Source organism: Falco naumanni, chromosome 10 (genome assembly GCF_017639655.2).
Source record: "Falco naumanni isolate bFalNau1 chromosome 10, bFalNau1.pat, whole genome shotgun sequence".
NCBI lineage: Eukaryota > Metazoa > Chordata > Aves > Falconiformes > Falconidae > Falco > Falco naumanni.
This window is the reverse complement of record NC_054063.1, coordinates 26,270,805-26,298,115: the sequence shown is the minus strand read 5'-3', so window position 1 is coordinate 26,298,115 and position 27,311 is coordinate 26,270,805. Positions and strand designations below refer to the sequence as shown.

General features: G+C 40.4%; 1 protein-coding gene across 2 annotated transcripts; it reads left to right on the top strand.

Moving 5' to 3' along the window:
- Positions 1 to 10,252: 10,252 nt before the first annotated feature.
- Positions 10,253 to 26,529, top strand: EDN3 (endothelin 3). 2 transcript variants are annotated; one of them, XM_040608823.1, is made up of 5 exons: positions 10,253 to 10,563; positions 10,957 to 11,194; positions 23,609 to 23,773; positions 24,295 to 24,397; positions 25,229 to 26,529. In XM_040608823.1, the coding sequence occupies exons 1-4, from the start codon at positions 10,512 to 10,514 to the stop codon at positions 24,365 to 24,367; spliced, it is 528 nt and encodes a 175-aa protein (XP_040464757.1). In that variant the 5' UTR covers positions 10,253 to 10,511; the 3' UTR covers positions 24,368 to 24,397; positions 25,229 to 26,529. The 2 variants fall into 2 exon arrangements, with proteins under 2 accessions (XP_040464757.1, XP_040464758.1); XM_040608824.1 differs by lacking the exon at positions 24,295 to 24,397.
- Positions 26,530 to 27,311: the final 782 nt, after the last annotated feature.

Sequence of the window (27,311 nt, the reverse complement as noted above, 5' to 3'; positions counted from 1 at the left end):
AGTTAGAGCAGACTTTTCTTTATGCATTAGAAAGAAAACAGTCTTAATTAATTAAAGCTTAACAAGTTTCTGCCAAAGGATTGATATGAATACATGCAGAAAGTACAAGATTTCCAGTGCCTGATGTGGCATTGCCTTGAGCAGTGTGGGACTGGAAGAAGGATTTTTTTAGAAACAATTTGAACTGTGACCCAAAACTTTTCATGAATGACAGTCTCAATAGGTTGAGACATTCTGAAATTACAGGAACTGTTTGTCTGAAAAACTATCCAAAATATCAGGAAAAAGTAACAATGACACAGTGCCATGGTACCAGAACTCTGCAAAGTAAGAGTGCATTCAATTAGCTCAGCATCCAACCCCCTATCCCCCCAAACCCACAAAAAATGGCTTCTGATTGTTGTAATAAATAATCGTGGAGGATTTACTACATATGAGAAGCATACTGAGTTTAAACACCATTACGCCCTTTATCCCACTGCAAATATCTGGACATTTGGCATAGCTGCTGTCCCTGTGTGTACTCACAGTTCAGTAACAAGAACCACAAACAATACGTCGGACAACTGTAAATTTGTTACATTATTTGTGTTGCTGCCTCATAACTTCACCTCCTTGATCTTGCTTTCTTTACTCATTTTACTGGCAGTAAAACTCAGCAGATTAATAATGCAATTAATGCTTTTCTCTGTCAGATCTTCTTGGGTGGCCAGTTTCCAGCAGTAGAACTCTCTTTACTTGCTCACATCTCCTTATTCTGGATGCCAATGCTTTTAAACATTTTTATTATATTCTGCAAGTTAAGTTCCCAGTGCATTTTCAGAACCCCAAATACAAGCTATTCAAAGCAAATACATTAAAGCAATAGTTAGCTACAATTTATTAGAAATTCATGCATCTTTTCATCTAGTAACTAAAAGCAAATAAAGCTATCTGAATGAGTCTCTATCTGATCAGACAGCTTTTAGATTCAGTGAAATACTGTTCAATGAAAAACTGACAATCATTACTCAATTCATATTTTATGCTATTGAACTGGAGCCTATAATCATCCTCATCATCCTTTTTGCAGCTACTTTAGAATAAGATGGTGAATTTCTGCCCATTGCTATTATCACAATGATGGGCATATAAAATCCACATTCCCAGATTCTGATTCATCATAAAATGAGTAAGAGTCCTGCATCCTCTTCAGGATATCATATGGATATAAGTATATCATTACGACACATAGTCACTATCAGTCTAACTTTAACTGGTACAGACATTAGGTCAGTCTTTGCTTGCAGAATTGCAATTATCTCTATTCTTAGTCTGAGAAAATACAGATCAGTAAAAGAGAAAAATGTCAAAACAATAATAAATTATTTCAGAGCCTGGGACAATAAATTTCATTATGGCCCTTCTAATGTGTGAAGCACTGTTACTCAAAACTCAAAACGCATGGAAACAATTGCACTTCAGAGTGAGAAAGTATGATCACAACTCCTTTGTTCTAGTACAAACACATGTACACACATGCAACCCTTGCTAACAGCTGTGATGCATTCTGTCTCATTAGTTCAGCAAGGTATATCCAGAATTTAGAAAACAGCTTGAAGCGTCATTGTTTCTTTGGAAGTGAAAGTCAATAAAAATACTGACAAAGGAATGCAGCCAGACTGTTAACAGAGTTGTACAAATACAGGTCCTTCTTCATTCCCTCCCTCATCAAGTCTTTCAATCAATAAAATAGCTTTTTGAACTTGCCTGTTCCTCTAGTTTGCCTAGGTAGCCTTTTCAATGCTTGCCACAATGTATCTTCTAAAATATATTAAAAGTAACCCTGTACTAAGAAATCATCTCAGATTGCCTCTTTTCTCCATGCCCTTAACAACACTATCATGGCCTGAAAATGTTTGCAGCTAAAGAATTTTGGCCAGGGAAATGGCATAATACCTAGGAAGCTCAAATGACAATCAACTAATCTAAACAGCCTGGTGCCTGGTTAGCTATTTGCTTTAAAGAAGCACTCAGAGGCAAAAAACAGAAGCAAAGTTCTAGCCATGCTGACTGGTAGGGGAATATACTTGACCCCTGGAAAGAGATTAGCATCTCATTTTCTTCCTCTATCCTGTTTTTTATTCTTTTTCTCTACTTCCCCCATTAAGTCTCCTATTGTTTTGGCTTTTTAAAAAACTTTTTATTTCTCCTCCTTTTGTTGTCTTTATATAGAAAAGAATTCCTTGAAAAGTGAGTTAATTGCCTTTCTCTTTTCCCTTTCCTTTGCCTATTGTTTTCCCCCATTATCTTTCCTATTTTCCCACAAAACACTGCTACCTTCGTTGTCCTGTTTTGGTTAATGCCTCAACATTCTTCCCTAGCAGCTAGGGGAGAATGTTCTTTAGGCACCCACTCTTTTCTTATAAACTGACTCGCTAGCACTTTCTTTACCAACCCTGATAAGGTAGGGTGAATTGCAGTAGTGGAAAATATGAGGAAGGGAAAAGCTATATCAGCTGCAGTCAAAATTCACATGCAGGCTGTACGGCACACTTCATCTTCCTCTGCCTCTCTTCCTATCCTGATGCTTCAACCACAGAGAAGATAATATATGTACTTAAATGTACAAAATGTGAAGAACTCCTGCTGTATCTAAAGTACTGCATTGCTAATATTCTCAGGCTTATGTTATTAAACTGAATGCAAGCTCAAGACCCTCCAGAGTAAGTACAATCATGTCAATGAGAACAGCTAAATAGATAAGAATTCCCTTGTTCTATTAGGCTTATGTTCATTTTGTAACTGTATGCTTATTTTGCATACTCCTGCCTCTTCTAGAAAGAGCATTTCCTTTGGAACCATTCAGAACGATACTGCCAACTCTTGTTCTTCCAACAAATCAGACTAAACACAACATAGCTACAGACATGAATTTCACAACTATGAGTACCTTGGGTGTCTGTGTTGTCTGTTATTTACCAACAGTATCTCAAGCTGAAAATGACCTGGTAACCTGGATCTGAATGGCAATTATCACTTTGCCATAAGATGTGCTAGGCCCAAGTGGATTTTTAGAATGCACAAAAATAGCTGTGCAGCCTGTATGCACTGCAGAAAGGGTTAGAGCACAGCACATACACTTTGACAATGCAGGAGCTTCCTTAATATCACTTAGTTAAACCTGCACCAGCCCTAGGCCACGCAACCTGCGCAGATGGTCTGCAGTTGTTACCCCAGATTTCATGCTACAGACTCGGGATCCCTACACAGAGTCTTTCTTGGTACTAGAATGATTTAACCTGCTCAGCCTCTGCACTAAACTTGAACACTCTGAACAAACTTGAGGACAGAGTGTCAGATCACTCACAACATTGATACCCAACTTGGCCTTGTCTTTGTGTTCGGAAGTTTGTGTGATATCATCCCAACAAAAGACCTGAAGAAAATCTGGAGGATTATAATACCATACTATTGCAAAATGTAATGTATTCACAAAGCTTGGTTCAGTAACTAAAGGTTCAGGTTCAATCAAAGCTTATCAACAAAGAAAGCTGCTTTCAGAGGGCTAGGTGTGAGCAGCACTTGCAGTTTGTCATGTCACACTGTTTAAATAATAAAGGTTCATTTTTCATTTTATTTTGCCTTTACTAGTTCATACAGGCAGACACTTGTTTATTTCTCTCTGAAAGTCTTTTCTTAGTGAGAGATAAGTTACTCGGGGAGAGGCAAGGTTATATATTCAAACATGGTGTCAAGGTTGTTGCTAGACTGATGAGACTCAGCTGTGGATCCTCCAGAAAAATAAATTGTCAGACTTGTACTCGTCTTTAAAATTGGATTCACCAAGAAGTTGCAATATGGAGACACTAACTTCATTAGTAGTTGGTAACTGCAGCAGGACTTTTATTTATGCTATTCTACAAGGCAGCACCAGAAACATTAATCTCTTACTAATGGTGCTAAGTACAGATTTGGAGAGGAGGTTTACCACAGAATAAAAGTAGCTATGACCAGCTTGTTTGATTTTCATATAGGTGAATAAATTATTATCACACGGTATACTGACTGCTGCATGTACACGAACAGCCTTGTCCACCTTGGGACATCATAGAAAATCAGTTTGGGTTTGGTTATTGATGTGCGCACTTTTTGCTACTGCACATTGTATTGAGCTTTGTTCCAGACTGACCTTATATGTGTAACAGGTCTGGCTGTTAGAAGATACCTATGTCATCAACAGCTTTGTAGAAAGATGTTCCTGCCTATCAGTGGTCCAACACAGGGTTTTTTAAACAACTGCAATCACCTGCATGTCACACCACAAAGCCACACTAAGAGAAAAGGCCTCAAAACTGCTTAACTAGTCAAACAGCAACGGCCACCACACACAGAGGCCAACCACTTCTGCAAAATCCATGCTCTTTTAAAATCCAGCAGATGTTGTAAAACTCCCTTCACAGCCAGAAGGGCTACAAACCCACATGATTTGCAACCCAAGCTTTAGGCTTTCATTCCGTCCAAGCTGCTACATTGCTGGACAAAGGAAGCTGTAAACAGAAGCATCACTGCAGTGCCCCAGCGCACTTCTTGTTGCTCCATCCCACTCCTAGGAGCACAGCAATGGCAATGGCAGGCACTCACCTCTCCAGTTGTCTAGTGTATCCCTTCCTGCAGACTCTGCTTCAGACAGGACAGCTGATTCAGAGTTTCTGGACCTTTGGCTTTCCAGCAAATGTCCTCTTCAAGGGCATCCAGGCAGGCTTCAGCTCAGTGCACTCCAAGAAGGGGAGCTCTCAAGGAAGTGCTGTCAGAGAAGGACATGAATTTCACTGTCTGTATTAGCCTGAGGGCCAGCCACACTCTTCAGGACATACCTAGTCTCTAGCCACCTTCCTCCAGCTAATCTCTACACCTCCCTTTCCTCCCAGGACTACAGACTTCCCCAGACACTCACACTACAAACAACTGACCACAAGTTTCCTACCAGGCTGCTGAGGAAGGAAAACCAGGCCAGAACCCAGATCCTTACACAGGCACACCACTCCCTCCCCTCTTCTCATCACCCTCCAGACTGGCTCCTGCCCAAAGTGATTTGTTTTGGTACTTGTGTTTTCTTCCTCCTGCCAGTGCACCTCCAGAAACAAGCTGTCCCTCCCAAGTGGTCTGCCTCTCTGCCTAATTAATTTTTAAATGTGCCAAGTTCTTTTGGCAGGACAGCCACCTCAGTTTTCCACCTCCAGCTTGTTATTTGCTGGCAGCTCTCTGTCCATTCTTTACAAACACAAGAAGTGCTCAGATTGATCATATTTTGATATGGAATTCTCTTTGTTCAGTAACATGCCCAAACCTGAATATATGTCGATAATAATAATAATTTCACATAATAATTACAGAAAATTCTCTTCCTGTAAAATCCTGTTATTTTCACAAAGACAGAGATTGTTTGGATCCAGGAAGTGAGGTCAGGTTCAGATCCTGGGGAGAGTGGTGTGTAGTGATAATAACACTTAGGATTTTTGCAGCATTCCTTATCCAGAGATCTGAGCCCTGTCTCCAGTATATTACAACAGCAGGATATGTTATCTTATGCAAACTCCTTCCTAAATTTCACAATAGCTGAAACAAGCAGGAATCATTAAATTTGTGTGCTATTGCTCTACAGCTATGAAGGCTGAAAAACAGCCATACAGTTCCTTATTTACTTTGGTTTTATCATAATACATTGTGATACGGTCAGAGCAGAGGCATGTGTCCTCTTCACTGTTTACCAAGTATCTAGATTACTTTTGATGGTACATGTATATTAAAATAACAAAAAGAATGAGAAAACAGAAATAGGTGACAGAACTCTCCTCCTTTAAGTAAGTTACCCAATTGCAACCCCTACAAAATGCTCAGTTGCCCTTTTACTACATCTAGTTCAAAGGCCACTAAAAATGGGATTCTTTGCACTAACATCAAAGGGCTCTGAATAGAGCTGTCTGTAACAGGAGGGGAGAAAAGATTAACTTCAGCTTTCTGGCTATAGAACCCAAGCAAAAAGTAACAAATAATAATCAGAAGATAAGGTTTTCCTGAGAACCTACTGATTTCAGCACATTTTTTCAAACATCAGCTACCATCTATTAAGTTGCTTGCTTTGTGAGAGCGATGCAGAATGTGCTATCAAATGCAGTGTTTGCAGCGTAATAGGATCTTTTCTTTCAATAACGCTAAATAATTATTGTGATTAAGAAGGAAGCAAGAGAGTGGGAAAAGAGATACAAATGGTTTATAAACATAACAAATAGATCGGTTACCTTTACTTAGTATCATACCTGCATTGATCAGGCTTTCCTCAGCCTGCTGTGAAGCTGTAAGAATAGATACCAGTGCCAAAAAAATCTCCACTGCTGCCAAAACCCTACTGTACCTTTTAAATACAGGCTTTATTACTAGTGTAAATATATCCTAGAAGGTTAGCTTTTTAAGTGGTTTGTCTCGGTAACCAACCTTATTTAAACACATCTGGAATGTCTTTATAACTCATAACTATTTGTGTAGCCACCTGTATGATGAAGGTTAAATGCTGTGGAATTACTGCTAGGATCTCCGATTGCTTCACAATCACAAGTGTATTTATAAAATAGGGATACAAGGGGCAGAGAAGCACTAAACAGAACCAAGATTATGTTCCTAATTGAAATGGCAGTCCAAGGTTTTCAAATATAAAATCTGGAATCTGAGCTTACTTTTCTTAACATCATCTGTTTCAGCTGCTCCATATTCCAGGTCTCTTTCAGCCTTGACCTCATCTCTAAGATATATTCTCCCTTCAGTCAATTAGAAGTTCTCAAATATACAATATTTACACCCAGCAACAGGGCAGATCTGCTGACTGTCTTCCTTAAGCTGCCTGGGTGGCCCTAGGAATGAGGAAGTGTCCTGGCACAGGGGAATTCCCATGGTGTGTGGCTGGAGCTGGCTCCTACAGCACTGCGGCTCCTGCAGCAGGGCAGGGACTGCCCTGGAGGTGGGAACACTGGAAACTGAAGGGAAGGAGTAACTCCGCTCATTTTCTCCAGATTTTTGAAAAGTACCCATCTACTCTAAAGATCTGGCAACTGAAATAGAAAAAGGAGCCTACGAAGGTAAAACAGTTTGAAAGCAAAAGCTGTAAAATAACATGAATTGGATCTCTTGGCTTCTGATCTATGCCAGCTACCTCAATAGCTGCTACTCTTTTTCTTTTCTTTTTTTTTTTTTTTAACCAAAATAAAATATAATCCTTAAATAGATTTACAAAACCATTTTGCATCCCATGGTTAATATCATTGATGTCCAGGCATCATTTATTCCTACCCCAACACAAAATGGACGCTGAATTTTTTAAATTTATTTGTTGCTACTCACTTAACAAGCATTCTAGGTTTCTGTGACTGCTACATTTATTAAATAAAAAGGTCTCAAGTCATTAGGCAATATGTGACACATATAACTGGGTAATCAATGTAAATGAGAATCAGGCCCACAATGCCCAGAAGTATTAATTCCTTTGATGAGAGTCTCTTTCTTCCTGTAGAGTCTACGTCTTATCTTTTTTTGAAGCTTACCTGAGGTCATTTGACCAAAACCTTGCCCTTCTTATTTCTGAACCCTGATAGCTAATTTCAGAATATTTTTTATTACTTCTTTTGTTTACACAGTACTCGGTATCAGTGCTGATATGGCCTCTCCTGGCTTTTCAGAGGTTAAACAGCACATGGAAGAAAAAGTAAAGCAATGTAGAAGAGGCCTCCAAAATATAATTAGAAAAAAATAGAACAATATTTTGTAGGGAAGTGTGGTTAAATCAATTCACAACACATGACCTTCTTTTGCCATAACAAAACTATATGTATAACACAGTTATATATAATTAATTGTAAACTTTTTTTTACTATAACAATTTTACATCATTATTAAAAAAAAGTTGCAATGAAGAAAATTAAATTTGTAAATCAGAATTTGGGCTCATGTCATCGTTACTTATCACATCAGCAACATATAAATATAAACAGTACTTCCTACTTGCTGCAGTGGAGAGCTCTGTTCGACAGCAACTGTGTAATAAATCTCTACTTTTTTCTTTTTTCAGGTAAATTAAAATGCAGCCATAAGCATTTGTCAAAATCAGTCCTGTATCCAATGGTATTGGAGCACAGCAGCTAGAACTTCCTCACCAAAGCAATTGATTTTTCTACTTATATAAGAAATGGAAATAACTTCAAAACCATTCTTTTTTTTCAGAGATGTTTTGTCACAATATTTTTCAAAATAGCAGCAGCTCTATAACTATGAAGCCTAACTGTAACTCTGCTGATGCTTGGAGAGCATGACTTTAACATACACAAACCCCCAATCCAGCAAAGCAAGCTATAAAAACATTCAAGTCGCTGCAGTTACTCAAGTTAGGTAAGCACTTTCCTAGATCAAACTTCAATATAATGCTAAGTTCAGTAATTTACATGGGATCTATTTTCCCTCCACCGTATTAGTTATGAGAACATTAGTGACTGCAGTGAAACTATTTAAAATTAGCAGAACTAAAATCAATGAGGTACTTTCACAGTTCTGTTTCAGTACTTGAATATTTTCAATACCTGAACAAACTACTTGCAGTTATGTCCTCATGAACCGCACTCACTGCAGTGGGTACAAACCTTAGAAATTTATGAAATCTTGTCTTTCCTAACCGGGTTTTGGAGACAGGGCATTATTAATGCTTCTGACATTTCGATTCTGTATTGCAAAGGCTTGTTGTTTGCTCAGACTGCAAAACAAGAGGAATTTCGGTTTCCACAGAGAGCCACGGTCTCGGCAAAACTTGAGAAAAAGGAACTTTTTAGCTATTACCCCATCTTTGATGACCATCGTACTTTTGTTATTAGCCGGCAATATGGTCAACTAAAGTTTTCCCACAAAACTCTCAATCTTTTGAAGCTGACAAAAGGCAAAAGGCAAGGTTTGAGAAACTGACAAACATGACATCTTAATGAGGGTTTTTTTGTGTCAGAGTTGTTACTGAATAGTCCACACCAGAAGCTGGAATTGGGGGCAGGGCTGGAGAAGAATGTGATGCGGTAGAGAAGTGTTCCTCCTTTGGATAATACAACCTGAGTGATCCTGCACCTAAGTTTTCTACTCACAAAACATATATTAGTAAATATGTCAAATTGGCACAACACATAAAAGCAATTTTGGCTGCAGCTCTTTCTGTTAGTACTGAAACATTCTTAAATAAAACATTGTGTTTTGATTTAATATACCCACAATTAAATTTTCCAATCTTTTTTCCATGTGCTATCTACAACATGTTTCCTATACATATTACACATGCTAATGTAAGAAAAGATAGAGCCAATTCCCTTAAACCCTTACCTGTTATTAATAGCTGATATTATGATAGCAAACGGGGTCATATGCAGGAGTGTTTTTCTAGGCACAAGCATCAGGTATTTCATACAGTTTGAAATCCCCTTTTACCTTAAATTTTGCACTCTAGGTAGGTTTGTCCGCAAAGAGGTGCTCATAATTAAGTGGGGAAAAAGAAAATGTTAATAAAGTGGTGACGTAATTTCACCTGGAAAATCACTAGCAGTCCTGAAAGAAAAAGCCCCAAACAATTCCCAAACCTGTAGCCCTGAAGTGAGTCAAAACTTTGTGCTTTTATCGCAGGAGCAATCCTGGGTCCTGCTGGAATTACACGCAGAACGACAGGACCTGCTCACCTAAAAGCGACGAACCGAGAGCAGCACCAGCAGCACAGAGGGGCCGCGCTGGCTGCCCTTCCCGGGGGGATGCGCTGCCGTACCCCGGCCTCCCACCTGCCGGCGTGGGGAGCGGCCGTGCCGCCCCGGGGCACACAGGGGCTGCCCGCGGGTGGGAGCAGGAGCTGCCCGCGCGTGGGAGCCAAGCAGGGGCTGCCCGCGGGTGGGAGCCACGCAGGAGCTGCCCGCGGGTGGGAGCAGCAGCTGCCCGCGGGTGGGAGCAGCAGCTGCCCGCGGGTGGGAGCCAGGCAGGGGCTGCCCGCGGGTGGGAGCCACGCAGGAGCTGCCCGCGGGTGGGAGCAGGAGCTGCCCGCGCGTGGGAGCCAAGCAGGGGCTGCCCGCGGGTGGGAGCCAGGCAGGGGCTGCCCGCGGGTGGAGGCAGGCAGGCAGGCAGGCAGCTGTCCGCGGGTGGGAGGTGTCTGCAGCTGGAAAACAGCAGCTCCGGTTTCTGATCGGATTTGGGGGTGGGGTGGGAGGTGTGTGTGGGAAAAGCCAAGCGATGGATCTTCCCTTCTTTTGTCAACACTCTCCCCTTCAGGACTAAGTCTGCACTGGAGGAAATAACTGCGAGGGGGAACCACTAATCACACCTCCGCGTGGGAGCTGGCTCCGGGGAGCAGCGTGTGCCGCCAGCCCCGGGATATTCCCTGCCTCCAACCTGAACTGATTCGTCCTGGAACAGTTCAGTCGCCCCTGCAGTTCACCTTTGCCAGCAGTTAACAAGCGTGCAATTTGGTTTTAATGGAGCTGGGTTTATTGTTCCTCTTTGGACTTACAATTACGTCGACTTCAGGTAACGCGAATTTCTTTCTTTCTTTGCCACTTCCACGCATGCACACAAAGAAAGGCTGGGTTTTGGTTGGGTTTGGGTTTTTTTTCCCTTTCCCTCCTTCTTCCAAAAGGCTGTAAGCAACAGCCCACTCCGGTGCGCGGTGAGCAACTAGACGCCGGGGACCTACATCATTTGGCGTACGTGGGTTTAAAAAGAGAGCCCCTCGCTAGCGGTGCAGCCCCAGGCTGCCGGGGCTGCGGGTGCCCCCCAACCGCGCCGCGGTGAATATAAACATAACGGTGCTCCGAGCAGCCCCGACCCCCCGGAGGCCGGCGCGGCTCGGGCCCCATTCCGGAGGGCGCCGGGGAGGGGGCGCCGGGCGCTGAGCGCTGCTCTTGCCTTCCCGCGGTGCAGGGTCCGCGCTGCCCCGGCCCCGCGCCCTGCCGCTGCCGGCCGGCGGTGAGCCGCGCTGGGCGGCGCCGGGGCAGCGGGAGCGGCAGCTGAGCGAGGCGGCGGCGCTACCGGCCGGCAGGGCCAGGGCGGACGGCGGGGCGCAGCGGCACCGGGCCCGGCGCTGCACTTGCTACACCTACAAGGACAAGGAGTGCGTCTACTACTGCCACCTCGACATCATCTGGATCAACACTCCCGAGTGAGTGAGTGCGGGCGGCGCGACGCGAAATGGCGGGCCGGGCCGGGCGGCGGAGGGCGCGACCCCCGCGGGCAGGGGGAGGCGCGGGGGCCGGCGGGGCTGCGCGGCCTCTGCCACGGGCCGGTAACGGGCTGGGCTCCCGCCCGCCCCCGGGAGGCCGAGTGCGCTGCGGGCGGAGCCGGCTCCCGCCGGCGTCGGGTGGGGGTGGGCGAGGGGCCGGCGCGCTCCGCCGGTAGCGCCGGGTCCCGCTGCCGGGGCGGGCTGTGCCGCGGGGCCTCCCCCCGCCACCCCGCCACCTGCCGGGGGAGCCCCGGGCACAGGCCCCGGGGCGGTGAGCTCTGGCTCGGGGGCACGGCGGGCCCCGCTGTGCGCGGCCGGGGGCTGCGGGGGCGGCCGGGCGAAGCCCCTCACGGGGGAAGCAGCCCCCTGGCAGGAGCGAGCTGTGCCCTACGAAGCCGCGTTGGGAAGGGGAGAGCCGTGTGTGCGCAGCTGTGCTGGTCTTGGTAAAAATCCATGTGGGAAAAATACCTCTGACGTTAAAAGACTAACTTTTGAAAAACTCAATCGACCAGATTTAAAATGTTACAAAAGAACATCTCTGACAATTACGCTTTATGGGAATGGCAAACACGACTTTTTGTTTCAACTCATGAGAAAAACAAATTTTGAAACCATTTCCCACGAACTAAAAATTCTGAGTTCCATGCGGGTCAGCGGGGGCGCAGCACACGTGCAGAAAGGCAGGGTCGGTACTGGCGGTACTGAATGAAAAGAACCCACCCAGGAAGATTCCCTGCGTCCCAAAGGTTAGAGGCTGCCTTTTCCTACCCCGCAGTATATAGCCTGTCTCTCTGAGTAACGGACAGTCTCAAGGATTTGTGAAGATTTGCGTAGGCTAGTAGGTTTCAGTCCCGCAGCAGCCACAGCAATCGCTTCTTGAAAAATAATCAGATCAGGTGAATCTAAACCCAGATTTCTTTTGATGAACTTCAAGAATGAATGATCTGACTGCATGGATGTGAACTACACACACCAAGTACTCCGCTGACTGCAGTTATGAACAGTTGTACTAACTTGGATCTGCCTTTGAATCAATTGCAAAGCTTTTAAGCAGATTAAAATAACAAAAGGAATACAAAAATTGAAAGTAGCAGTAAAATAAGTTATGTCAGATGGGGTTTAGGATGCTTAATTTGTAAATTCATGTGTGTGTCCTGGCTAGAGGCCATGTCTGATGACGAGTCTTTTGAACTTCTACCAACCCGAAAGTATCATGTATTCACACAAGGCATTCAATTCCTTGAGTTCCATACCTGTGCTAATCCACCCCAGGATTACTTAGAATTATTTTAGCTAAATATTTATGACTCTATTTATGTCAGAGCTTCATCAGTGAAAACGGAGGAATGACATTCCTTTGCCCCTACACACTGAATAAATAGAATTCTGCTAATTTTAAACACACACCCACTTCTTTTTTTTTTTTTTTTTTTCTTTAAGGATATCCTGTTTTAAGTCTACAGGAATTATAACTTTCATTCCAATGGCAAAAATATTTGGTGTGCGTTAATAGTGTGGAGTAAATTCAGTGATGTGGAGAATTTTTGTCCTACATGAAAGTTTTGTGCAAGCATCACCAATGAAAGAACAAAAACCCAGAGAACAGAGAGAGAGATAACTTTCTCATGATGCATATTGCGTTGGGGCCGTAAGTCTCTGCTTTCTTAACAGAAGTCAGTTGTACATAACAGCAAATCTCAGATATGTGAAGTCTGCCTCCATGGTCTAGTGTATAGATTAGCCTGGAACCATTCGACCTGAGGTCTAGGAAAGTGTGACTGGACATTTCTGTACAAGCTATAGAATGAATATATTCAATTTGAATATTAAATACTCGCATAGAACAATACATTTTAGCTACTGTGATCCAAATACATGAACCTGTGTAACCTAATAACACTGCTGGAACTAGGTTAATCGGGATGCTGAGGGCCCTCTGGGGTTGATAAATAGTGAGTGGATAACAGTGGACATTAGGGGAATTAGTCCAGTAGGAACTGAATTTTCTGGAATCTGTAAGTGCTCGTTAGAACTGGAGAAAGGAGGTCCTCTCAAAATTGGCTGGCTGCAGTGCCTAGAGCGTGGTGCCCTTTGGCTGGAAGAGCCAGGTGTCTGAAAGGGGCTGTTTGCTGTCCTGCTCCTCTAGCTGTTCCTTGAGGCTTACCTGGTCTGAGCTAGAAAGGAGAGCAATGAATGGAAAAGCTCTGTTTACAGGTGAGGTAGATGTACAGATCTTTCTCTAAGCTGAAAGAGCGCAGTCTCGATTTTCAAAATTCCTTGGACTCTTTCTAGGAATGCCTCTGTATATGAGGGCAGAGGTAGTCGCTGAAATAAGTATGCATGGAGATATTACACATTTTGGACCATGTTCAGTGCAACAGAAGCTGGACTTAATATTTCATGTTGCATGGCTGTAATTCTGGCCTGGTGTCCTATCTGGAACGGTATCTCAGTAAGTCAAAAAGTGCTTCTGGATGTGAATGAGAGAACTCAGGCTTGCTTGTGCAATCTAATATCCCATGCACGTTATGCTGCTTCTTTTAAAATGGAAGTAACCACTGGATCTGTACAGACTGGTTGTTTGTAAATGGGGCTTTTATGTTGCTGTTGTATGCATGTTGTTGAAAGTTTTTCTATTTACTAAAAATCTGGCTCAAATGCAACTTTGAGGACCATGCGCACAATGGGAGGCCAGAAAGATGGTGTTAAAGACTGGAGAAGTTTTCCTGACATCCGTTGATTCTGATATTTTTCTTGCTTATTTACTTATCACATCTTTTTTTTGGTTTTATTTCCTACATCAAACACTACAGTTTCTTTTTATTATTTTTTTCTTTCTTATTTCCCCTGACTTACATCCTTCACATTATCATTTCTTATTCCCATCACAAATTCCTTAATATTTTTTCTTTCCAGGTTACTCTCTCCTCGATACTTCAAAGACAAACTTTACTTCCTCCTCTGGTTTCTTCCCCCTGCTCTTCCCAACAGAAGAAGCTGTTAAGCATTGTTGTAATACATTCAAAACAAATTTTGGTCATGGCCTCTTCTGGAAAACCAGATGAAGTTTTTATTGAAACTGTTGGAGGCAGAGCGATGATAGAGGGTCTGTTCCTACCATGCTGAGAAACCACTTAGATCAGCAGGGTGACAGTTGTAGAAAAGCACAAAATAACAGGATATGCAGCCTCTGATTCTTTGCAGCTATTACCAATTAAATGAGAAATTATCTCTGCACAAATGTTTGAGTATTGCTTTATACTTGTTCATGAACCACTGCTGTTAGTCCAAACTAGTAAGCATACCAGTGTTGTTTTGACATAGTGAATCTTTTATCCTGGGAACAGTGGGACCCTTAAGTGGAAAACAAGACCTGAAGAAAGTCAAGTCAGTCAGAATAGAATAATGCAATTATATGATGTAGGCAAAGGTTGCGTAACAAAGGTAATTAAAAGCTGGTAAATTATTCTCACTGATAAGATTGATTACTTAGGAATTAGTTTGCAATGTATCTTTTTTGTCAAGTGATTCATTATGCTTATCTTGATCTATAGCTACAGACATATCTTAAAGAAGAAAGAATTAATTCTTTTAAACAGTACCCACTAGTGTAGTACAGCCACAACTTGATGGTTAATTATGTAAGTTAAGGGAGAAAATACAGGCAAGACTTTTAGATAGGCACTTCTTCAAAGAATATTTCAATATGAACTGAACTTGTGCTTCGACAGCAAAATATGGTGCAATTAATAATAATGTTGCTGTGTGAAGCATTAGAGATGCTGGGAATGATTAGTGAAAGATTAAGAGGTGACAACTATAAGAAAGTCATACTGTCATGAGGACACAGTACCAGATACTCAAGTGGTCTCAATTCTGAAATAAAATTGTAATGAGAATTTATGGCAATAATCCAGACACTTTCAAAAGAGTTAGTATAAATCCACACTGGTAAAGTTATTTCCTCAAACTAAGCACTAGAAATAATAATTTCTTGAAGTGTCTAAATCAAAACAAAACTATTTTTTTGTAGATGACATGTCTTATTTCAGTATTTGCTGTTACGCTCAAAAGATGAGTTACTGAATGAGATTCTGCGACCGTGATATAGAGAACAGCTTACATGATGATCTAAGAGTTCTGTCTGCCAATTACATGAATTTCTGAATCGGGAGAACTGGGTGGACAAATTGAAAGGAAGAACTGGATCTAACTTTGTGTTTGCTGCTCTGATCCTCTGTATTTACGTTCTGTTTCCCCCGTGGAAGAGCATGCACTGACTTGCATTCTGTTGCTTTGCTCTGTGGGATGTACTGATGGATGTATGGTGACTGTTTCACGGTGTGTGCTCACATGGTGACACCACAAGGATGTGATATTTCGTCACTTCAATAGAGAAGAAATTTGTTTCTGTAACACACCAAGTCAGATATTCCTTAGCACTAGGTTGTCTCCAGATAGTTCCCCTGTGGGAATCTGTTTTCCTGACCTAATGTGACCAGCCATTAGGGTGAGAAAGGCTTTTCATACACTTCCATCTTTTTGGTCTTCCCTGAAAGCGATGACAAATGGGTTTCTTAGGGGTCCAGGAATTGTCAAGCTGAACAGACAACAGCAGCTGATTCCACGTGTTGTCAGCTCTCTAACAGTTGTAAGTTAATGATCTTTGCTCATTACTGGCTAAGGTTACCATCAGAAAGTCATCTTAGAATGGAAAAAATTTGTACCCTATCATCACTTCACTCATAGCTTTGGTCATATAAAGAGAGGAAGTGATGGCTTGGGGGGGTTGTTACAAAAGAGAAGACTTAAGACAACCAACTGGATACTCTTGTTCTAACTGTACGCTCTGCTGGCTAATTTTGCCTTCGTAACATCTTCGTTGAATGGAAGCCCACATAACAATTTTACATACTTTTCATCCTTATGGATATTAAGTTGTATTATAAAGTATTAAAATTACTCCACTTTTTGAGAATTATTTTCATAATTAGATAAGTTTAGATGATGTCCTGTATATTACTGGAAATAAAAGTACATAGCTAAAGATCTCTTGCTCAGCAGAACAACTAAGCATGTGCTTAGAATTTTAACAGATCGGACTGAAAATACCTGCTAGCCAAAGGCAAGATGATAAAACAGTGGCTGCGAGCCAGGCAGTTCAAATAAGGAAGCTGATCTGTTGGTTAAACACTGCATATGGTTAACCATCAGAATCGAGTGCCAAAAGTGAAGTGATGAATATCCTGTTGAGTTGCTTTTATTTTTCTAAATGAAGTTTGCCCTGCATTTTGCAGACTTTACTATCTACATGTTCACTGAAATCTATTTGGCTTGTATACATGGATGCTACCAAGATTAGACTACATATATACGCCGTATGTCCTAATGTATTCTGAATGTTGAAGATAAAATGAAAAATCTTAACAAGCTAGTAACTGAAATAACTCAAGCTATGGAACCTGTGGTCATACTGATAGGAAAAAATACCAAGCATAAAGCAGATAAAAGAAATTGATGGAGATAAGGAAGAGTAACTTCCTGTTTGTTTTTTTTAGTTACAAATTTTTGTGCAAATTGAAATGACAGGGTAAATAGCTCTAATCCTAAAAAATGGAGGATCTTTGGTGTTAAAAAGCTGCACAGATCCTCACATCAAATGGAGAGTGTTTCAGATGGATTTACTGAATGTACTAACAGGCTTCTGCTGTTACTGTTATGTTTTATCATGGACAAACTGACTGGATTTTTAGGCTTGTTATTCAAACATAGTTATTCTTGTTGCATGTTTAAGTCGTGTGTTGACTTCACACTTTCAGTGCCTTACTGTCTGAAACGTGCACGGCTTGAATGTCCTCCACAGTCTAAAAGCAGAGTATATCCTCGCAGTCTTCCTGTAAAGCTTATTTACAGTACACACAATATTGATGTTCTAGCAGCAGTATCCTCTGAAAGACTTGAAATGACTTGGCTCTGCAGGCTAAAATCCCATGTCACTGCAGGAGCTGGCCCCACAGAAGATGGGGTCAGGGATGAGGCACTAATAGCTCGTGTCTGAAACTTCGCTACTGCTGCTCATGTTGATCTCATTCTAAGAATAAATAGTCTTGTGGGCTGTCAAACCACAGTCACTTTCATCTGTCTTAAGTTTTAACACCATGTGTTTATTTTCCCCTAGGTTTTTGTTTTATTTATTTTAAACCCAGCAGTGGGTTTTGAACTATATACACTATGGAGAGTGTTAGAAATAGGGGTTGGAGCGTGTGTTCTTTGTGCGTGCTGGTATGGTGGCTTCAAAAGCTAGCAATAAGTACTCCAAATTTTAGTTTGAAAAAGATACCATTTGAGACATAAATATGGATGAAAGTAATCAAATTTCCAGCTGCTCTGCCTTTTGGGATTTACCTCAGTGTATTTGTCTTAGAACCAGCCCACTTAGTAATAATACTCCAGCCAGTCAGAGGAAGGAAAAAGAATAATGGGAGTCTGGGCCTCACGAACAGAAAATGCTGCACTGGATTTTATTTATTTAAACCAAGAATCATATATCTTGCCACAAAACTGAGAGCAGATTGGGATTGGTATGAGGTACTGAAGGATTTGAGCAGTGTTGTTTCGAGAGAGATATTTTTGTGAAACAGTGACTGAGTTTATTAGGTCAGGTGAGCTCTACCCAGCCTCTCTGAGTATTTGGGGTGTTAATGGAAAAATACCCACCCCCACCCTCCATGCTTCCTTCAGATTGCTTACCTCAAGAAATATATCCCAGCTTTTCACTCAGCTCAGATATTTTTCTGTTCATGTTTGAAGAAGAAAACATCTAACATTGTTTTGACAGCTACAGGAGGAGGAGGACTAGTGGTAACCCCCCTTCATATTCACTCACAGTCCTGTACTTGGGTACCATAAAGTCCCAACAGGAGGGAAATCAAAGAACTCATGTGATCAGTGAAACTGGATGATGAAGGTGATGTGTGCAATCCTTGGCTCATTACCTGAATTAGGTATAACTAAGAAACTACAACTAATTTGGGTCCTCACAAATTAACAAGTATTAATTGAAGAATAAGACTGGGAAAAAAACTTGAAGGTTAAACCAAATAAGCAAGATCATGGAGGTGCATCTTTTTTGGATAACGTTAGCCTAATTAGGTATCTAGGAATACTGACTATGACTAAATTGAGGATGTGCAAATGAAGGTGTGGCGATAAAGAATAAAAGTTTGTTTCCTCTGAAATGATTTTAACTGCAAAAAGCTACTCAAAAAGAGTAGCGCTTCTGTGAATGGAGCATGTGGTTAGAATGGCAGAAGACCAGCAAGTCAAGCACTTTGAGGAAGATGTTTTACTTAAATGAGGAGGAAAAGGAAAGGGTGATACGAGAGGTACACCTATTGTGAACTTCTCTGTTAGAAAATACGCCTGTTACAGAAAGAGTTGTAGCCAGCTTTCAGAGCAGCCAACAATCTCTTCATCTACAGCTACACAATGTTACTGCAGGAGCTTTGTATGAAATACCTGTTATTTGCCCCAAGCATCTTTCGTTCTAGAGACATGTTGTTTCACTTGGAGGTTGTTAAATTTTGCTGCTTCTCCACATTTTTTGTTCTCAGTGGTCCTTACAGGGATCTCATACATTTTAAGATTGTCTGAAAACACTGGAGACTGTTAGGAGCCTTGCTGGCCTGGATGCATGCCAGAAAATATATTGCTGAATACTGAAATCACAGCATCTAAGATGATTGCTGCAACCCCCTCATCCCTTTGTTTTGCCTGAAACTCTCAAGTGCCCTGGAGCTATCTACTGTGTGTAAGTGGCTGGGAAAGTAGGAAATAATAGCTGCTCATAGGTCAATTATAACATAGCCTGAGAAACTCAGCCACATGTTATAAAAATTAAAATAAACCAATTGGATTTATCTGCCTGAATTCTGAACATTCACTATAGTATAAATGATTGACAACAGGACTTAGGCAAATCATACTTCCCTTGAAGTATGATTCTTCCACACAGACATGCAGGTAGTAGTCGTTCAATGAGCAGATTATTTTTCTGTGGGAAATTTCCACTGATACCACTGGTTCAGAATAACTGTTTCACTACTGCTCAGTACTACTTGTCTTTTTCAACAAACAAATGCCTGTTTCTGTTAATGTAATGGCAAAAACTTGCTTCAAGAGCTAGCTGACTGTCGGGGGAGAGCTTTTATGACTGTGTTCTGTGGACACAAAGTACAGAAATAATCTAGGTTATTTCAGCATCTGAGTGTCCAGTCTGCAAATCTATACTTTTGTTCTTTTAAAATTCTAGGAGAAATACTAGCTGACCTAAAGATTGCTGTGTGTTCCTTTTCATTGCAGAAATCAAAAGTATGTTTCAAATGAAAAAGGCACCCTGTGCTTTGATCAGCTTCGTGCTGCTCTATATTATACATGGACTTATCTTTAGTTAACAGCTCTGTGGCACTGACTAATCGTAATTTCATCATATGGAATAATTCCAGGTACTGGAGAGTTGTGTTACCATCTTCTTTTTTTTGCATACAGAATAAAGAAAAAACAGCTTATACTGAAGAAGAAGTTATTTCCTTAAACCCAGGCCTTCTGTAATTTAGAAGGTGCTTTAAAACTGAGCATGCAGGCTTCTATGCACCCACTTGCTGGCTGCAGCAATCATACTGGTAACTGAACTCCACGACAGAGGGTCACTTCCACGTAAATCCCAGGTTGTATGTTGGCACACAGATACCAGTTCAAAGTAGTACCTTGGAAAGGCTGATCCAGAATTGCTTGGGTTTGCTTGTTCCCCAGTTTGTAGAGAGGAAAGGCATAAAGGACACCCAGTACACGGTAGCTCTTAAACATGTGGAAACCTGATTCACTGTTTCAGGAAAATTTTGTTCTCCCAAAGGAAGAAACTATGCATACTGAGTTTGAGGTCAGAAACTAAAATTTCCTTTGAATTGTAAATGTTAAAAAAAAATTACAAATCTATGGATTTTGTGTAGAAATTTCCAAAACATTTGTAAATGGCTCTTAGACAGTACTTTGGCCAGGGACCCGGTCATAACTGCAAGGAGCAGAGTGTAAGGGAGCTGGTTGTTCAGGATCCCTAGAAGCCTAGCAGATGGCTAGCCAACAAATCTGCCTCTGCCTAGGTCAGCTGCTGCACATCTTTACTGTGGAGACACAAACTGCCATGCATATACTGAAGTCAGCAAGCTTTCACTAAAGAAAACAGATGCCTCACCTGAAATGGAAAGCAGAGAGACTTCTTAGCAAGACAAATCCTTGGTGACAATTACATCTTGACAATAATTCCCATTCAGTGTGTAGAAATTGTGACTCTGCGCACCTCGTTTTCAACCTGAGTGTTGCAGCACCATTTGTTAATCACACGCAACAATCTAAGATTAAGCATGCTGCTAGGCAAGTGCTTCTGATACTTGTTCAACTGAATCTTTTCAGCATTTCCTCTCACTTCTGAGGTGCTGAGAAAGAGGCATGAACTAACTTGAAATACTATCATTTTCTGGAATGATTACCATACACACTATCATTTGCTTAAATGTGATTTATGAGTTGCATCAGAGTAACTGACAGGCAAGAAAACATCTGCTATATTTTTTAGCTTTTTCTGAATACTGTTGGAAAGACACCGGGTTGCTATTGAACTTTATCTGGGGTTTGGATTTTTGGATTAGAAATCAAACTCAGGCATATTGGGATACCTAATTATACTTTTACATACATCAGTGTATGTGAAAATTTTTGCTTGAGTGTTCTAGTTAAAATTCTTACACTTGAAAATGTCGTTGGATCGGCATATATTTCTGGACCACTGATAATGAAGGGATCTTGAAAACGTTTTCCAAGCTATGAAGCATACTTTCATAAATATTGTAAGTTTCATAGAATGTAAGGCACTTCATTAGAACGATCAGGAACAGGATCTAAAACATCAGCCTCCTCCCTTGCTTAGGGCTGTGATGCATGGTTCTTACCCCTTGTAATTATACTATATTCTCCACCCCTGCCTGTTTGCTGGAATTTACTGTCTCTTAAGAAAGGCAGCAGACTGGTAACGGGCCCATTCCTCAATCACTGTTGTTCACACACTGATGTGTTAAGACAAAATTGATGATGATTGTAGTTGGTCCATTAATTTTCAAACTGCAGCAATAAGGAATAAAACATGTGCCTTTCTTCCTCTCTGGCTATTCAGGCAGAGGCTCTGACACAGGGCAAACTGCAGCAGAGATTCTGATTTAGAGAGTAAGAAAAAACCAGTATCATGTTTTGGAAAAGTGACTTTTTAACAAGGAAACACTAAATAACGAGAATAACATACTACAGTATTATATGTCTTGTTAGCACAATATGGGATGGATGACATCTGCAAAAGCTTCATTTATCCCCTGGCAAGCTATCTGCCATGAAATAGGGGTTTCAAGTTTGGCTAGACCAAGCAAAAATCATCTTTTCATTTTAGCCTAAATCTGAGCGGGAAGTTTTCTACCAGGCAGTTTTCACAGAGGGTTCACCACTCTTTTAAAAATACAGGAACTTCCTCCTGGTTCCTGTCTTAAAGTATTAGCCATTACTTCATGAAAAACTTGAATGTATTAAAAACATGATCATGCAGCAGCTATTTATGTCAGAAGTTACCTATGTTAGCCATTTAGCATTCATTATTCTAAAGCAGATGGCAGGATAGAGTTTTTAATACTCTTCAGTTATGAAATGGGACTCACTCCTAATCCTGAAGACAACAAAAAGCTTTTTAAATGACTGAGAAGGGGTGCCAAAATCAAGTCCTAAAAATATTTTAAGACTAACATGCATATTTCTTGGTCTCTCCCAGTGTCTAGACATAGCCGTAGAACGAAGGAAGCAGAGAAAATATGCAACAGTTTTTGCATATAGGTGAGACAGATCAGCATCTGCTGGAGAAGGACCATCTCATGGTCTCAGACACTTGTGATTTTCTATCTTTCAGCACGATTTTATGATAAATCTATCTATGATTGGTCTGATTCAGGCTGTGAAAGATGAGATGCTGTTACAAGCTCACATGTACTGTAAGTGCAAAGGTTTGAGTAAGTGATTTGCATCAACCATACTGATGTTACATGAAAAATTATTGCAGAGTTTATGAAAGCAATGTTTCTGAACATTTCAGCCCACCATGTGTGTGTGAAAACAGAAAATTTGCAGCTTTCCAATTAATAGTCTAATGATGTTTTTGTGAAAACAAATGAGATAAGTACAACTATTGAAGTTAGGGTTCCAGACTGATTATTCAGGCTTTGTTCTGTAACCTTTCTAGATATATTCTTACTTTCTCTCCCTTGCCTTCCACCACCGCTCCCCCCCTTCCTTCTTGCTTTTGAACATGAGATGCTCTTCACATTTTTAGTGTTTGTGGATTTGTGGGTTTCTTAGCCCATCCCTCAGGTACACAGGAACTTTTATGGGTCTCCAGAAGTTCCATGTGATGTACACCTGCTATCAATTGAGATTCTTTAACAACTTGTAGGAGAATAATTTATGACTTCAGTCTAAACTGTCCGACGCTTTTTTTGGATGTTAGCAGGCAGCGATGAAGCACATCCTTTTCTGCTAATAATATTGACTATAACCCATTAAAGAACAAAGCATGCCAGACTGCAGGGAAATAAAGAGAACTACCTCTTGCTATTTCTTGGTGTGCTGTGCAGTACAGAGTATAATCTCTTGTAGAAAAGTACTAGTAGATATGTATGAGGAAGATTATCTGTCTGTTTCTCACATTTATAACTCCGTGGGTCATGCTCCAAACATGATGCAATAAACGAATCATGTTGACAGTTTTCTCAGTGATAAAATTGATGGCAAATCGGGCTCTGAATCATGAATATGATGACAACAACATGATGTTACTTATCTGGTGGAAATCAGCAGAGCTTGTTTGTCACTTCATATCAGCTATGGCACTGAACATAAATTTTGTGCATTTGTGGGGGGTAACCAACAAAATAAAGGAATAAGCAGTAAAATAAGCAATACCCTGGGGATGTATTTATATGAGCTCTTAGGTAATCAGAGTTTTTTTAAGATAGCTAGTGTAGTTGCCAATTAATTCTGCCTGTTGAGCTGAGTGTCTGCTACTTTATATAACTGTGTGGAAGGCTGAGTTGATTGAGCAGGAGTTGTGATCTGTTATAGGCAGAACTTCTTATGTAAGCATAGGGTTTGATTTTTGTACCGCTATTTATTGCTTTGCATCAGTAGATCTATTTTCTAAACGAAAAGATAGGGAATTTCATTTTAATTGGTTCCTAAAATATACAGTATTTGTGGTTCTCACAACAGGAGAACTGTGCCATATGGGCTGTCTAACTACAGAGGCAGTTTCAGAGGCAAAAGGTCTACAGGCCAGTTCCAGAGTGCTCTCCAGCCGTCATTTCGGTGTTCTTGTTTGGACTCCTATGACAACCAGTGCATGCAGTTTTGCAGAAGAATGCAAGACAGAAGAAGGTGAGTCTCTTTTCTTAACACTGCAAACTATCTATATGATTTGACTGTTTCATGGAGATAAATTAATCAATTTGCATGTATCAAATGGAAGCAATTAACAAATACATTGATTTAAAATAAAATTCTCATCTGCAGTTGTGGTAGGTTAACCCTGGCCAGCAGCCAAGCACTTAGACTGCCACTTGTTCACTTCCCCCTTAAGTGGGATGGGGAAGTGAACACGAAGAACAAAAGTGAGAAAACTCAAGTCACAATAAAGAGAGTTTAATAGGTGAAGGGAAGAGGCCAGACCCAGTACAGCACTGCTCTGAATTTTCTTTTTGCTGTTTCTTTTTATGATGTGGTATTTTTGAAACAGCAGATCTCCTGTCCCGTTAGGGACACGCTTAATACTGCACTATTTTAGAGTGTTGTAAGTTTTATCTAGCCTGATGAAGAGTATGACATTGTCATTTGATGAATGGCTTTGTAAAGGTAATTGATGAGAATGCAGTGACAAACAGAAAATCTCTCTTCCCCAGAAGTCATGGATCAATGAAAAAGACAGAGGAGAAAGACCAGTGCAGGGAAGAAGAACACACTTTCATTCAGTAGCACAGAGCTCAGAGGATTCTCAACAGTCAGGTATGCTAGAGATGTTCAATGTTAAAAAGAAGAAATACTAATTTTCCACACATTTTCTTTGTATTTGCAGAACTCTTAAATCCTTTCAACTGACTACTGCCGCTTCTTGCTAAATGAGGGCAGAATTTGGCCCATGAGTTGTTTGGGTTTTTAAAATGTATTTTTTAAAATAACCTCTAGTATACAGAGAGCTACTACAACTTTTCTCATGCTGATACAGCTTCTTCAGAAACTGGATTCTTTGGCTAGAGGCCAATACATATTTTGGCAACAGTGCCCCCCCCCCCTTTTTTTTTTTTTAGGGCAAGGTCTGTTCCTGTCGATCATCTTTTTTGCTCATTTAGCACTGCAACAACTTAAGCTACATGTCCCAGTGCAGTGCTTTAGTAAAACTTAAATTGTCAAGGTAAAGAAACAGAACAAACTTTGTGGGAAAAGTATTTGGAGGGAAAATAAACCTACTTTAAAAGCTGGATACAAAGAGGTTATTGTGACCTAGTAGCCAGTTTCAAAAAGTTGCAGTTCCAAATCTACCCTTAATACTATTGCTACAAGGAAATGCAAAATGATGTCAAGATAAGCACACAGTTGTTTTCTGCGTAAAAGCAGCTGCCACTGGACATGTTTAAAATAAATAATAATAATAATAATAATAAAAATCACACCATTACCCAAATTTTTTTGCTATGAAGGGAAGCACTTGGATTAGAAGTCCCCAGACTGAATTTATTGCTGTGATTATTTGATCAGAGCTAATTAGACAAATGGGTAGCATTCACTCTGAATAATTAAGATGTTTGATTTGTTTGTTTTTCTTTTTGTTTTTTAAAGCTTTAACATTTATTTGCTGAAGCTCAGAAGCAAGAACTTAAACTACAACTCTCCCTTGAGATGGACAAACTTGATGCTTCAGTCTGATGCCAGTGGAGATTTCAGCAGTATGCAAGACTTTCATTTCAACAATGCCACTTTGAGGGCATGTGAACCTGTATGAAGAAGCTTTCTCCCATGCTCCACTCGCGAGAGTCTCACTAAAGGATAATGTTTATCATGTAACCTGGCAGCAAGTGTATCACTATTGAAGAAGAATTCAAAGGTAGATCCAAACTTCAGCAACACAGAGTTTCAGCAAACATTTTTCTATACGATTTTAAAAAGTACAATAGAGAAACATACTGTTCCACTTACTGCTTGCTGTATGTCTGAAGAATCCATCCAGAGCTTTATGCAGGCAACTGTAATTGGAGAATGTGATGAGTTAGAGAGAGATTGCCTATACATGAGTTCTCATAAAGAATAAACAGATACAAAATATTTCTCTTGTTAATGTATGCAAGCCTGAATCATCATATTGTAACTTTGTGGCAGATGTTTAAATGGCAGTATCTATGCAGAATAAATATGAATGGCTAATATAAATACTATTATTAACTATAGCAAGTTGAGTATACATTGAGTATTCAATAGATTACCTAATTTAGGCACAAATTATTCCTGCACTTCAAAGTTCCATTCAAAAACATTCACAGTGATTATTTAAGGATGCACTGTAGTTGATGAACTATTCATCCCAAAGAATTTCCTAAAGATGAAAGGGTAGGACTGTGGAACTTCATACAGTCAGAGTAACTTACTGTACTAGACCATTTGCTATTCTAAGGTCCTACATACGTTATCATCCACATACATTTGTCTTTGATAGTACTAGAAATCATATTTTTATCTCTTCATTGAAACATCACTGAATAACATGGAAACTTGGCAATAAGCATTATATGTAACCCTGGACATTTTTCAGTGTAAATGACTTCTTCAGAAATTATGGACTTTCTTTTGATAGGAGGATGCAAGAGTAAGCTAGGAAAAAAAAAAGTAACTTTTGGAAATCCTGTTCTATATTATTTAAAAAGAGAGGAAATCCCTTACTTGTGACATTATAGATATTTTTTTGGTTTGACTGAACTTGATGCAGACTTTCCCCAGGGCACATAGATTAAACTATAACCTGGTGACATGAAATTATATTTTGTCAGGAGAAAGATGGATACCAAAAGAAAAATGAAAAGAAATTAACAGTAAAAATGGTTATATAGGCTTAAAATGGTGGTAGTAAACTTTGTTTGAAACAAAAAAGGGAGGTCTTTGCCAAAATATATATGATATATTTTATATATATGTGGATATATTTCATAAATAAATTATTATAGTTATAAAATTAAATATATCGTTCAGTTACTGCATTTGTATCAGTTTCTTAATTGCTGATCAGCTGATTTTGTACATTTATAGAAAATAGGTTATTTATTGTATAAGAACACTTCACACGCTATTTTCCCATAATTTTTAAAGACACTATTGTTTTGGGTTTTAAAAAAATCAGTCAAGCTTTGTTATGATGAATGCTTAATCATTTATAACCACCAACTAGAACTTTTTATCCCCTCAAATGCATATGCCCAGGTCATACAAAAACTTGCCTTCAAGAGGTTACGGTTCTGACAGTTTGAGAATTGAGTATGAAAACATAATAAACATTTCTTTGATAATAATTATGCTTAAAAAGTTACATTAGAATTTTGTGTCCCTTTTGGTATAAATGTAATACGCATCTGGCCTGATTTGTATCTCCGGACAAGGAGGTGATGGCCATTTGGACTGTGAGTTCTTCTCCTGAACAGTGTTTACCTACCTCAGTTTTAGTCGGTATATTTTATTTTATTTTTTTTTCCCTGGAATTACAAACACGTCTCGGTGCTAACAAGACTGACAGTGCCTTAACTGATAGAATTCAGCTTTCAGATGAACTGCTCAGCCTGTGTTTGGATTTCTACCGTCTTCCCCTCCGTGAGTTTGAAGAAGGATTCACACCTTCCCCACTCCCACATGCTTTCACTTTATTTTAAATGGTCACAGA